Source organism: Rhipicephalus microplus, chromosome 2, assembly GCF_043290135.1.
Source record: "Rhipicephalus microplus isolate Deutch F79 chromosome 2, USDA_Rmic, whole genome shotgun sequence".
In the NCBI taxonomy this organism is placed as follows: Eukaryota; Metazoa; Arthropoda; class Arachnida; order Ixodida; family Ixodidae; genus Rhipicephalus; species Rhipicephalus microplus.
In genome coordinates, this window is record NC_134701.1 from 282,636,015 (window position 1) to 282,650,290 (window position 14,276).

Genomic DNA, 14,276 nt, shown 5'->3' on the forward strand with positions numbered 1-14,276 from the left:
TTGAACGTCATTAACCTTTTACTTGCCAATGTTCCAAAATTGGAACATACGAAACCTAATTTTTTATTTCCTCTCCAATATATCGCATATTAATATTATAAGTTCACGCATACTCATTGATGCTTGTGAAAAACATAGCAGTTTTAATTTCTATTATGTACCTACGGAGAATCATTAGATAAATTTTTAAAAACATGCATATTTTGCGCTCCTTGACCACCAGATGTTTGTTGCACTATTCCGCTAGAAAAAGTAATGTTGCAGTGAGCAAAGCAGAACTAAAATATCGGCAAATAGTTCGGGATTACGTGGCAATACAATAAAAAAATAACAAAGACAATCTAGTTTTCAGCTTGAGAGTTTTGTGCGGATGTTCCTTTTTTGGAACATTGGCGTTTCACAGTGTCAAACGCAGCGTAGACGCACGCGCGCATTTCGCCTCGTTCTTTTTCTTTTTCTGCCTTGTCGATGGCGCCCGCTGGGTGGCGCTTGGCAGAAACTTGAACATAAGCTTTCCTGGGCATCATTTTGAGTTTGCCAGACACGTGCAAAGAGCAGCATTGAACTACAGTGCCTAGCTACATCAATCCCTGTGAATGTAGGTAGAAAACTACCTTGCAGCTGGTTTTCTTTTTCTAGCACTGTGCTTTACACCGCAATAACTTTTGTTGTAGGTCATGGCACAACGCTTCCTCACTTTGGAGGCAGCAATTGACCTTTTGTTCAGCCTTCCCGGTGACGAACGCGAAGGTGCGTCTGTATGCCAATTGCCGCCTGTTGAAGATGGCAATATTACTGACGAGGAACACGTGAACGAAAACGACTTTTCTGAAGTTGTTCCCGATGATGTTTGCGGGCACGTTGAAGTTATGCAGTGCAGCGATGAAGACGTTGATTCGTCTTCTGCATGTTCGAGTCCTGAGCCACGACGAAAGAAACCAGCGGGGCGGCAATTTACTGCTGGAAAAGGACGCAAAGCTTCAACGAACGCTCGGAAAACAAATACTTCAAAGCGCTCCCATACACCAGTATGGGGTGAACATGCCACAAGAACCGGTGGTTGTCCACTGAAGAGCTTCAAAAACATCTAAAAAGAAGAAAGAGGATCTTTCCACTACAAGCGTGACGGGGCTGTCTGCGCATGCAGGTGGAATGACAATGCAGTCGTCACAGTTTCATCTAACCACCTCAGCCAAGAGCCTGTTGGAAGTCCGAAACGCTCCTCACGACGCCCAAACAAAAAAGGTGGACATTCCTCAACCACAATTGATCAGAAAATACAATTGCGGCAGGGGTGGAGTAGATATAATAGACCGCCTCCTCGCAAGCTATCGACCGAGACTGAGGAGCAAGAAATAGTGGTGGAACCTTTCCAGCAATGGTTTGAACATAGCTGTCGTCGCAGGATGGCTCCTCCATTGCGAGATTCACAAGGGTAGTGATGCCGCCATGACGCACATCGCCTTTCGGCGGGACGTCACCATGTCCTTGCTGCAGCTCAAGCAGAAACTCACTGTAAGACCTGGACCCTGGGTTCATCCGAGATATGAGGACAGAAACACTGATGGCCACTACATCATCTCAACGACTCAGGGAAGGTGCGCGGAATGCAAGAAGAATACAATGAATCAGTGCCAGCAGTGCAAAAAGCAGATGCACAAGAAAGGCTTTGCCGCTTACCACGGTTTGTGATTTGCTCACTGTAGTACAGCCAGTAGTATGAAAGAAGAAACTTTCATGAAGTGTTGTTATAAATATCTATGCTTTTCAGAGACATCGTATGACGCTAAATATTATTCTTCCGTTATCCTGAATGAGAAAACCCGACTGAAAAGTCAATAAAAGTTGTTCCAGAGAAAATGTGTGTTTTGCATATGGGAAATGCCAATGTTCCAAAAATGGAACATGCGAAAAAACATGCTTAGTCATTGTGAATGTGGCTGGATCTTTTATCATAGTTAATTTAGAAGGCCAATGCAAATTATCAACATAAATTTCAGTTTTTTTCCTATTGCTTCATAGTGCGGCATTTAAAAGGTTAACATGACTCACCGTTAACGTAATGATATAACAAATAAAAAAAAAGCACCGGAGTTTTTTACTCAGTAATGCGGCGCTTGAGTTCAACCTACAGATATTAGCCTGTATTAAAGTCAATGCTCACGTATGATATCACTCTAATACACGTATCACTCGTGGACGTTCGCGTTTAAACACCGTCAGCTCAAACTGAGAGAGTACCTGAAACGACGCCGTGCGTATTAACAGAAAATAATTATTGAACATAATAAAATCAGTGTTCAACATGTCTAATTTATAATATCCTGCATTGCGTCTCACGGCTTTTGCGCATAGATATGTCGTTACTTTTGCAAATCCACGTCTTTAATTCTTACTATTTATAAAAAAAATTCTCCCAGAGCATCTTCGGGTTAATTAAGGTTCCCCAGTGGCCTTTGAAGACTAACATATTCCGGTTAACATCTCTACTTTAATTTCCTGCTTTTCATAAGCGGTAAAGTGTCGACAAGTTCCTGCAAGTACCATGCCGTTACCGTTCTACGGGTCTCTAAGTGTGCGTGGTGAATGCGGATGTGTATGTGCGCGTATCGCTTTCTCTGTTTCTCTTCTCTTTCCTCTCTCTCTTTTTCATCTTTATGCCCCCTCCCCATTCCCCCAGCGTAGGGTAGCAAACCGGGCATGTGCCTGGTTAACCTCCCTGCCTTCCCTCTTGTTGTTTATTCTCCTCCTCCTCCTCCTCCTCCTCCTCCTCCGTATGCTTTCTCTATATTCTTTTTCTCCCCTTTCCTCAGCGTAGGGTAACAAACCCGGTATAGCCTGGTAAACCTGCTCGCCTTAACTTTGCCTGTCTCTCTCAACGAATGTCAGACACACATGGCCACTCTAGCTGTGGCTTTTCTAAACACGCTGCCTCGAGGTACAGCGCGGGAAATCCAGAGAGACAGGAACGCGTGGCGGACTTCGCCTCATCCACCGGTCACTGTTTGCTCTCCGACTTAACCATATACTTTCGTGTTGGGCGCGCAACGTGGACACAGGTCCTCGTGTGTGTGCTCGGAGCGTCCAATCATCGCCCGCGTTGTCATTTCTTTCTCGACGTACGAACATTTTTCCGTTTGTTAATTCCTGTGTGTGTTCCTCACCAAACAGTTGCGAACGAATCTCTTATTTAATTCTGCGCCATTGGCAGAGTTTTCCAGTGCTGCCTCCTTGTCCTAGCTAAGTTGATAAAAACTTGAGAGATTACTTACTACCTTAGCTAACGATTGGACGGTATGCGCAGACGAGTAACGACAAGCTGTTTTGAAAAGTCTGCGCTTAAACGCACGTGACCTTTTGTCCTTGGGTGTTGTTTTCTCGCGTCTTCATGCTTTTGCGAAACAGAACGAAGTAGTTTAAGAAAAAAGATAAAGATGAGGCATGCCTATTTATAAAGTAGCGAGACAAGCAACTTTTAAGAAGCGGTGAAAATCGTGAGCTGGCGAGGGTTTAAATCACGAAATTCAAACGCTCGGTTAATGAACTTTTGAAGGAAGATAAGGTGTTTGAACTCCATGAAAATAAGTTGGAGAAAAAGGAATACGTTTGCGAACATGTCGAGTGAGTCCATTGCACGCGGCAAGTTTTCCCGACACGGTCTGGCTATAACAACTGAGACAAACGTTAAGTCCGCGCCAGGGCTCGTCTTTTGAGTTGCGAAACTTTTTTGGCAAGCGAGTGGGGCCCCATGACGCCTCGCAGGCAAAGCGGGCGCTTTTCTCGCCTTTATAGTGAGACGTTGTATTCTTAACGAGCCGCTTAAAAATAACTTCGACCGCGCATATTCTTGTGTCCGCTCCGAGCTCCTGCGCTTATGTCACCTGTTAAATAACTATTCCGCCGGAATGACGTGTGACCCGCCGCGGTATAGCTTAGCGAGTGAGGTTTCGCATTGCTGAGCTCGAGGGTGCAGATTCAATTCTGGACCATGACCATGACCGTTTGCTTAGGTCCAGGTGCTCGTTAAAGAACCCCAGATGGTCGAAATCAATCCGCAGTCCTCCACTGCGGCATGGCACGTAATCATATCGGGGTTTTCGCACGTAAAACCAGTCATTATTATTGTGGAAGTGTGTGTGGAAGTGTGTGTGTGTGTGCGCGCCTGCCGACGAGATTTCCCGAATTACGTGGAAGGTCCGGCTTCCTTTTAACCATACTGCGGCTCCGAATTCTCATAGCTAGACGTTTTATTTGTCCATACGGTATACTGGTCCAAACGCTGCGAACCTTAACGACCCTGAGAGAGCATTTTCCAAGCTCTCTTCGCTAAGCTTTAGAAGTGTCTCGTTAGTGCGCACCAAGCAATAACGCACAGCTAGTATTCCGCCCACGTGCAACTGCAGCTTGATGCTTCAAAGTGTATACGAACAATAGACAAAGTGGTCGCTGTTCATGTTAAAGCTGAAACGTCGAGCACAGATTTTCAGGGAAGTGACGTGGCATGGACGATGAAGCATTTTTTCTTAATGGGAGGTGGGTCGCATGACTGTTGGATCACTTACGAATTTTGTTTCCTCTGTAGTTCTCTTGAAGTGTCTCGTTATTGTCTTGTAAGTTAATTTATAGCTCTGCAGAATTGATGTACTTCCCGAAGTGTGAGATGATTGTGTTCATTTCTCTCTTTTCTTCTACCTCTCTCCTCGCCTCTTTATTCTTCCCCTAACGAACGGTAGCGAACCGGACGTGCAGGACCCGTCAAAAATTCCCAGGCCACATTGCCATAGAAGTACATAGGATAGTGGCCTAGCGACTTTACACAGAACATGCTCGTCTAGTTAACTTACGCGTATCTCCTCGCCTTTTCCTCCTTCTGTAAAATCAGAAGATGAGTTGTTTACGAGACGCAAAATAAAAAGATAGGCGATAAGTTTGTGTGCGGGAGAAAATATGTTCGAAGGGTATACATAAGTAACTAAGAAAGAAACGCAGCAAAAAAATTGCACTACTTTTTCAAATGGAGTACAAGAAATCGCTCGATACCGTTGGAAACGCCAGGGGGAGACAGCAGAGCGAACTGATAGATCAATATGAAAGGAAACAATACCGTCTTCATACGGGGATAGCCGCATGAGTATTAGTAAGGATGCTCTTTCGCCTAACTGTCATGCTGCTTTTAGTTTATTTTATTTTATCATAGAATGGAGTGTGCGAGTGGATGCAACAAGACGAAGCACCGGGATTGCTCGAGTTGAGTTTTCATGACAAGTGTGGGCCAAGCCCGTTTACGTCTTCTGCTGTCCCTATCTTACACGTGCTAGTTATTTTGCGTCATGAATTGAATGAGTCATGCCTTAATGATAGCGGCAATACTCAAGTGTGGATGCTCGGTACTATTTTCGTGCTTCAGCATTGTCAAACGCGCACATGGTTTTTTTTGTATTTTTCGTTCTTTTCTTCGATTTCGTTTTCGTTTGTTTTATTCGTTTTACTTGTGCTTTGAGGTGGCTGACCACTACGTGCGTCTACACTGCGTTTGTTGTTTGTATGCACAACTGCAACTTGTTTCGCTAAAGTCCCCACTGAAAGTCAACGCCTTGTCATTTTTTGTTTTTTTTTTCATCCTTCCTCGCTATTTATATGCGTGCTGTTTTGACTTAGCGTGGATTACAAAAAGTGTTTACTCATAATTCGTTCAAGTTATACTGCTCTATAGTCTATAGTTTGACGTTATTTGAGCAAGTAACTATGCCACACAGTCAATGCAACAATACTTTTATCATACAGCCGACGCAACTAGTAGCCACTCCGTGCTACTTGTTGCGCGAACGAAGAAAGGACACACAGCTTACCATGTCATACAATTGGTACAAAAAAGAATAAAAAAGAAAGAAAGAAAGAAAGAAAGGAAGAAAGAAAGAAAGAAAGAAAGAAAGAAAGAAAGAAAGAAAGAAAGAAAGAAAGAAAGAAAGAAAGAAAGAAAGAAAGAAAGAAACCTATACAGGTGCCGCAACAAGTAACCACACTAAAGCATGGATACTATCAGCTATGACGTAAGTTATGTGATGGCTTGTGTCGGCTATCGTTGACTACTATTGCTTCATCTTCGTTCAATAACGAAGAGAGAGATGAAGAGGAAGACATTAATCAGGTATAAAGTTGCTGCTGCTGGATATTTTTTTTTTCAGCACATCTCTAAGCTGTGGAAGTATACGAGAACGAATTCTGACCGGTGAGTTTCTGCTGCGCGACAACTGACCCACTACGATGGCACGCTCTGTGGAAAAGTATTGCTCAGACGTAACCTTCGTAGAGTCTAGCGGAACGACTCTGTGATCACGCGAATAGTTATAAATAAGATAAGCTACGTGCAAGAAAAGCGTCTTGATGTATGCGGACACTTATAACCCCGTGTGTACTGGTATTGGGACGGAAAAATACCGCCATGAAAAGACGTGTGAGATGTTTACAGAGTGCGCGTGCGCACTCCTGATGCCTGATATCATGATTTCACGCGATAAAGGCGATCTACGCAATGATGCCACGTCATAGAGACGACGTTTGTGAACGTGCAACTGAACGAGGAAATATTTTCGAGATGATATTGAGCAAGCCGGTATGGTGACGTCCTGGTCTGAGAGGGAGCCTCTAGAAGGAAGTCAGATAAGTGCGCGTGCACTTCCGCAACGCATCTTTCTCGCACTCGAACGAAGCGATCTCTTACAGCCCCCTTGGCTCGAGACGTGCAATACGGAACGCGGCGGTCCTTTGATTAACGCCACCATCGACGTCGACGATGACGGTATAGCTTGTATGCCGCGGCCACCACGAAGTCGCCACAACCAATTAAACCGCGGCGCTCGTGTTCGAGGAACGGGGTCGTATAGCATGCCCCGGGCGCATCTGTCGTTTCGCCGCTGTGCCAGAGTTGGAGAGAACAATGGGGGAGAGAGAAGAGACTGCTGCGGAGTACACGCGAGCGCCGCCATAAAGATGTGCGGTGCAGCGGCACTTTCTTTTTTTCCCTGTCCGTCTCACGTTCGCCCACGTGGGAAGCCGCGCGTCGCTGCGCTTTGTATGCGTGGGGGGTGACGGCGCCGATGAGTAACGGCGCAGACGCCGTGTCACGAGGCCGCGACTACGGCGCCAGACTGTCTTGTCCCCTCCTCTACCCCCCTTTCCGACACGACGCTTCGCCGTCAGTTCGTAAGAGGGCAACCCGAGCGGCGGCACCTCCCGCGAACAAACTGCACGCGCCCTCGTGACGTCACAGCGAGAAGTGATGGCGCAGCTTCGGCGCTTGGCTCGGAGCCCGCGTGCGGAACGTAACGGTAGCTGCTGCTTGCACTGCGCTCCATGCGCGGAAGGTTGGGTGTTGCCCTCGATTCACCTGAACTGGCTGGTGCGATCTTCTTTCAAGGTTGAGAAAGCGGAGAGACATGCGGTAGCATGTCAAGACGATTGGGAGGAATAAGAACGGTGTTCCATTTCTGTTGCACGCAATCAGTTACTTAAAGGAAGTAAAAAAAAGAAAAAGAAAGAAAAGAAGTAGGACGGAAATCCGGTTGCATCAGCTCGTGGATGATGCATAGGGTGTTCCCCGGTATGTCATAGCTACCACTAATGCCAACCTGGATACGCGCTGTCTTTCTCGGCCACCTTTCTTTTCTTTTCTTTTTTTCCGGCTGCATAAGATAGCAGGAAGTCAGCGGCCGATGTGCAAGGGCGCACGTAACGGAGATGAAGGAAGCCGCGCATCGTGCGACTTGAGAGTAGGTGAGAGAGAGAGAGAGAGGTCGCATAATTTCCAAGCAGGCCCTGACTCGCTTCTCTGGCGTCGGAGACGGCGGCTTGCTCATTGAGTAGCAGGTCAAGGCCGCATTTTTCGTGCCAGCGAATCGCTACAGAGTGAGCGGGGGAAACCCCTTCAGTGAGAGGAGGCGCGTATCCCACGGTGGAGTGTCTAGCGTTCACTTAGAATGTAGCGCGCGCTTACGACGGCACAGACAGACACTGCTGGGCGGAAGATAACGAACGAGAATGCTCCGTCGCTTGCAAAAAAAAAGTAAGAAAAAGAAAAGGAACTCGAACGAAGAGAGAAAAAGTGTCTTAGTGTTACGGCGTTTCGGAAGATGTTCCTTTAGAGATGGACGCCTGGCTACCTAGCCCCTGGTACCAGTAGCAATAACCATTGGACAAATAAACTTCCAATCCAATTCCATAACAGTGCATGTATGATTCTATGGTGTTAGCATCAAAGTATCGAGTAATCGCGACTATACTAGTATTAATGACCACGACGATTCACAATAGCAACAAGTGGTGCTGATATCAAGACAGTACTCTATATAAACAGACATGGAGAGGAAGAAAAATAATAGGTACAAAATTAAGCAAAAATAAAAAAATAACGCAAGAACAGTTGAAGATGCACGAATACTGAAAAAATGAACACTATGGTAATGGCAATATATGACTAGGAAACGTCTGAAACAAATTACCACTGTCAAGTACACCTCATGAAATGAGATGTAACACTGGAGGGCTAATATGAGGGGTGGATCGTTTGTCGTTCATATTTCGTGCGTGTACGTGATTATAAACCGTTGCTCCGGGTGGCACGTTGAGGGAGCCTCAGGTTATACACCTCTCTGCTGATAAGCGAATCACGTCAACGCCAGCCCGATTGGTCAACGGTTCGAGTTACATTGTTGTTACGTGGAATGCAATAACCCTCCATACATCGAACACAACGGGTAAAAAAATGTAAAAAGGTGATGTAACTTTACGGAGTTTACCCTTTGGCGTCACTCCTAGCCCCGATGTTTGTTCGTGACGTTGAAATGAATGGATGAATGAATGAACGAATGAATGAATCAGTCAATAACATAGTCCAGGACAGTAGACATGTATGGACTGGTTACCTGTAAGTGAACACAACCAATTACACTCTCTTCAGTAGCGTACGCTCAAAGTCGCTTTCGCGGAATAATTTTGTTATTCGGACTAACAACTGTCAAGATAATAGTTTTGTCTCAATATTATCCACTCGGCGTGTTCTGTTCGTATTGTTTCGTACTGACGTATATAACGCAATATTTTTAACGAGGTTATTAAAACATAAAGTTGTCCTCCTTCATCGCGAAGTTCAGAACGAAACTTACTAAAAAAGAAGCTTCGCAATATACTTAAGTAATATATTTCTTGATAAACCTATTCCGGTCCACTTCAATAACACAATACAAAGGTCAACCACGTTATACCACCGGCTTGTTTCGAAGTGAAGTAGCTCTTGTAAAACAGATATGTAATTTGTGTTTTGCGCAAGTTGCGTGATTGCTCGAAATATCTTTGGAAAATGCGAGCAAGTTGCGCAAACGTTTGCAACGGCTGAACATCTCCGGCATGCCCAGTATGGCGCAGTCAACGTTTAACTAGTATTAACGTGAGTAAGGCCTGAACACATACATTCGCTTCTCGGCTGAAGGGGCTAGTAATGCGTTATTCAAAGACATTTGCATAAATTTCTACGGCATTCTGGTTTTCATCCTACCTTTCAGCTATGTATTTGACAGTGCAACGCCGTATTAACGCAGTTGCTTTAAATACCCCGCGTCGCATTAAAGGGTGGTGTCCCCTGCTTTCCCGGGACCGACGCCCCAGCTGTGTGAATTAGTGCGAGGGACGCATTAACGATCCAACGCTGCCTGTGAGAACTAAGCTATACATGGTTAGTGAAACTAAAGCAAAACGAAGCATACAAAGGTATCCTCACATCAGGCAAGTAATACTTCTTTTTATGGCATCATGCGCTTTTGTTTCTAGCGCCTTCTGTAAAGGGCATACAGAACATTTTTACGTAGTTAATATAATAAGAAGCAGCCATTATGGCTTAGTGGCTACAAAGTGGCGCTGCTGTCAACAATTCCAAATGAGCATTCACCACCCAGATGGGCGCGCCTCCGAGCAGCACCAGATGCATCGTCAACCTTGCAGCAAAATGAGTGCGCCGTATAATGTATACACTAGGGCGCACTGTGGAATATGGCCACGTCAGCAGTGCGCCGTATAATATATAGACTGCGGCGCACTCATAAGCTGGCATGAGCATATTCCTTAAATTGTTGTCATGCCATCACGTGCGTGCCCCGAATCGAAAAGAAAATAATCGTTGTCCAAATACATATTGCGCACGAAAATGCGTGTCATCGTGGTGTAAAAGCAGCAGCGTATCGTTTCCCAAAAGAAGCAGACGACGCGCAATGGAGAATCACGCTTGCGTTGCGTATCTGTCAAGAACAGACGGACACTATGTTGTCTGCATTTGAAACACTTCACCCGTAGCGGTTTTCTTCTTCCTGGTGAGTAGACCAGCTTTGTTTGTGCGTGTGTTATTTTAATGGCCTCTCGAAGAGCGGGGTAAATGTTAGTTTTGGCAAGCGTTTCAAGAAATGAGAGACGCGCGCGAAATTCGGTTGTTCATTTTCTGGACCGGCCCCGCCGCGGTGGTCTAGTGGCTAAGGTACTCGGCTGCTGACCCGCAGGTCGCGAATTCGTATCCCGGCTGCGGCGGCTACATTTCCGATGGAGGCGGAAATGTTGTAGGCCCGTGTGCTCAGATTTGGGTGCACGTTAAAGAACCCCGCAGGTGGTCTAAATTTCCGGAGCCCTCCACTACGACGTCTCCCATATACATATGCTCGTTTTGGGACGTTAAACCCCACAAATGAAATCATCAATCATCATCAATCATCAATTTTTTTGGACCTATATTACTTGTGTGCGTTACTCGCTGACGTACTTCTGCGCTCGTGCAATGTAGCAGGGAAGCCTGATGGACGCACACGTTCCCGCATGCCTACTTTTATTCTGTGCTATGAAGATAATGTTGCGTTCACTTTAAACGCGACTTGTCGGCAGCTCATCCGCTCGCAAGACATTTGAAGCAACTGCAAGTAGCACTTGTTCCAGCGTCCGGAGCATCCGACCTATACGCACCGCACTGCTATAGCTTGTTGTCAGACACTGTGCGTGTTAATACATTATCGTGCAACAGATTAGTTTCCGTGTGATGAGCTTAAATTCATACCGCAACCCTGGAATGCCACAGTGCACCTGATATCGCGGCCACGTTCAGCAGTGTTGCCAGCAGAAGCAGCGTTTTCTGGAGTTGCGAATATGCACAAGCTTCGGGATACAATGGCGACGAAAGAAAAAAAAAACTAGGAAAAGAGAAGTTCAGCGTTAAAAAAACTCTTGTGTGTGCAGTCGTCAGCAAACTCATTTCGAACGCTGCGCCGCGTGGCTTGAAATGGTTTGATTGACGCTGGCGCCGCGTAGCTTTGGGTTGTGTTGGCGAAATGTTACCTACGCATGCCGACATACTATCCAAGCATACCAAAGTATTATGCCGGCAACAGCATACACCGCTTCGCGGCTGGCATGAGTCAAACCAGTCCAGGTCATGCGGCGGAGTGTTCAAGTTAAGTTTGCTGACGAGTGTATACTTTGATTTCTGGGAACGTTATAGAGCCCTAGATGGTTGAAGTGAATTCCTGCCTCGCAATCAGGCAGATCATGGTTTGAAACGTGTGTCCAAAATAAAATTTTAAATGTTTCCCGAGACGAGACAGGATGACGAAACAGCCACAAGGATGTCCGTCATGCCTTGCTTGCTCCCTGGTTCTTTTGCGCCGCTGGGGAACACGCACTTATCGAAACCACTTAAGCTGGAAAGTAGAGCCGCCTCCGGAAGATGCTTTCGCAACACTTCGCTGATTCACTGCGGCATCTAGAACGGCTGCACATTCGTGTGCACAGTCGCCTTGTCCGCGTGGTCACTCGCCGGGTGGTCACGTGTCCAGGCTATCGCGTAACGGCCCGATGGTCCGTTAGCGTTGTGGCCTGCGTGTTTCAATTCTCTGAAAGACTTTTCTGGTGGGGGCGACCACGTTGATAAGATGCCCGTGCGATTCATTGCTCCCAATACCGACTACTGTACGTGCGTGCATAGTGCGTGCATCATTGCATGCACTATGGTCTTAATATTTATCATAGGGAGTTGTATTGCTGCTGTCATACATCATCATCATCATCATGTCATGGCAGTTAGACCGCCGTAACGATCAAGTTGTTTCATTCACCAACCATAAGCCAAGGTATTGTGTAGTGTAGCATGTTCTTTTGTATCATGAATGAAATGTGTATAAGAAGCCGAATTAGCCTGCAATCATATATTTTTGGCAAGTTACGCAGAGACATATATTCTGAGACAATGAAGTGCTGAGAGCTAGTAAGTGAAGTCAACTAGCGTGTTGAAGTGAGTTAGATATGCATCTTGAATAGCCTTTTTTTTTTGAGCCTGAGAAACCATAAAGACACAACATAAACCATAAACACGCAGGACACATGGGTGCTTTGTGTTCTGTGTCTATCGTGCGTCATTGAGAAAAGAAGTTGAAATTTAAGGGCTCCTTTTTGTTATTACATATACAATTTTAATTAGAAGAAAGAGACAATAGTGCCAAGGAAATTATGGGGTATGTTATTAGTAGAACGTTTATAGCAAATCTTAAAGAGAAGTGTTAGAAAAGATAAGTCGCTGCTTATAGGAACCAAACCTGCGACCTTCGAATAACTCGTTCGATGCTCTACCAACTGAGCTGATTGATATGTGGGGTTGAACGTCCCAAAACCACCATATGATTATGAGAGACACCGTGTGGAGAGCTCCGGAGATTTCGACCACTAGGGGTTATTTAACGTGCACCCACATCTGAGCATATGGGCATACAATGTTTCCGCCTCCATCGGGAATGCAGCCGCCACAGCCGGGATTCGATCCCATGACCTGTGGGTCAGCAGCCGAGTACCTTAGCCACTAGACCACCGCGGCGGGGTTCTACTAACTGAGATATAGCGGTGGTCATCCCCCCCCCCCCCCCCCCGTGCACATTATAATGTATATACGTGCATCGCCCTGGGTCACTAAAAGCACCTGTTAAGTCGACGTTAATTGTTGAAATAGTGGTCCAGAAACCTCTTAGTGTTACTCTTGTACCAAGGAAGTGCCTATTTTGAAATAAAATCATGTTTTAGTGGTCCGCATAGGGTTCGCACACTTCAAATTACCCGCCTCAAGCGGAACGTGCACGTCACTGTTGCCGTGCACAACGGTGCCCAGCTTTACTGCGAGGCCGCCGACACTAGCAGCAGCACGAAAGCAGTGGAAGCCACAGCAGCAAGAACGGCCATTGAAAAATTTCCTCATATGGGCCCCGAGATGGCAGACGTGTTTTTGGTTCAACTGGGTCCCGCGAGATGGCACGACCATTACAGTTTAACTAGAGAGCCTCAATGTGCGCGCTTCTCCGTGGGAGACACGCGCGCTCATGAAGGCTCCCTAAATTTAACCAGGCGAAAATAGACCTTTTGAACCACTCGCGCCATTCCCTAAAGTAACGTCCGGTGGTTCTTTTTTCCTCGAACCAAACAGAAATGAATAAGCAGCATTTTATTAAGTCTCTTGATACACGGAAGGATATTTATTAGGTGCAACTAGTTCGATGATTAGTGATTGTAGATTAGAATTGTAGGTGGTACGTCTGACGTAATCGGGATCATTTTGTTAATGTCCTATCGAGGCGCATGTGTTTTCGAGCAGTTACCTTATTTTCCGGGTAAGTAGGGCCTTGCTGTTGACAGTATTGTCGTTTTAGACGTTTTTATACATTTAGTTTTCACTCTGACATGAATTGTTATTAAAGACGATAGTAATTCTTGGGGACCTTTGACACCAAAATTTTTGTCTGTCTATCTGTACATTTCTCTGTTTGTCCGCGCTAACGATATTTTAAACGGCACCCAACGATATGTCCAACGGTTAACATCATCCGCAGCGCCCTCCAATATTGCCCACGTTTAAGCGTTCATACTTGTGCGATAGTCAACTAAAAAGCAATTGTTGCGCATATCTGAATCATCATAACAACACGTCGATATTTTCTATGTGTGGCTTCACACTATTGAAGGCACACATAAATAATTCCAAGGACCGTAGCGTTTATCACGCTGCACTGACAGTGCAATGCGATGCTCAAAAAGGCAAGCGTTTCCAACGCTTTGCTAAGATGACAAGGTGGTGGCACCTGCCCGTCGCTTCGCGTTCTACGCCTTATCGCCTCTGAGACAGGCGCGCATCTTTCTCCGTGGGCGCGCACGGCTTCCTTCGTCTTCGAAGATAACTGCCAGATGGTGCTCGTGCCTAACGTGCCTCGATG

General features: G+C 45.9%; 1 protein-coding gene across 1 annotated transcript in view; it reads left to right on the forward strand.

Annotated features, from left to right (window-relative positions):
• Positions 1 to 1,449: 1,449 nt before the first annotated feature.
• The window catches only part of LOC119180071 (uncharacterized), a 251,986-nt gene continuing 239,159 nt past the window's right edge, over positions 1,450 to 14,276 (forward strand). Inside the window, exon 1 of the mRNA XM_037431215.2 lies at positions 1,450 to 1,598. Coding sequence (XP_037287112.2) covers positions 1,450 to 1,598 — 149 coding nt within the window. The remainder of the gene's footprint in view (positions 1,599 to 14,276) is intronic.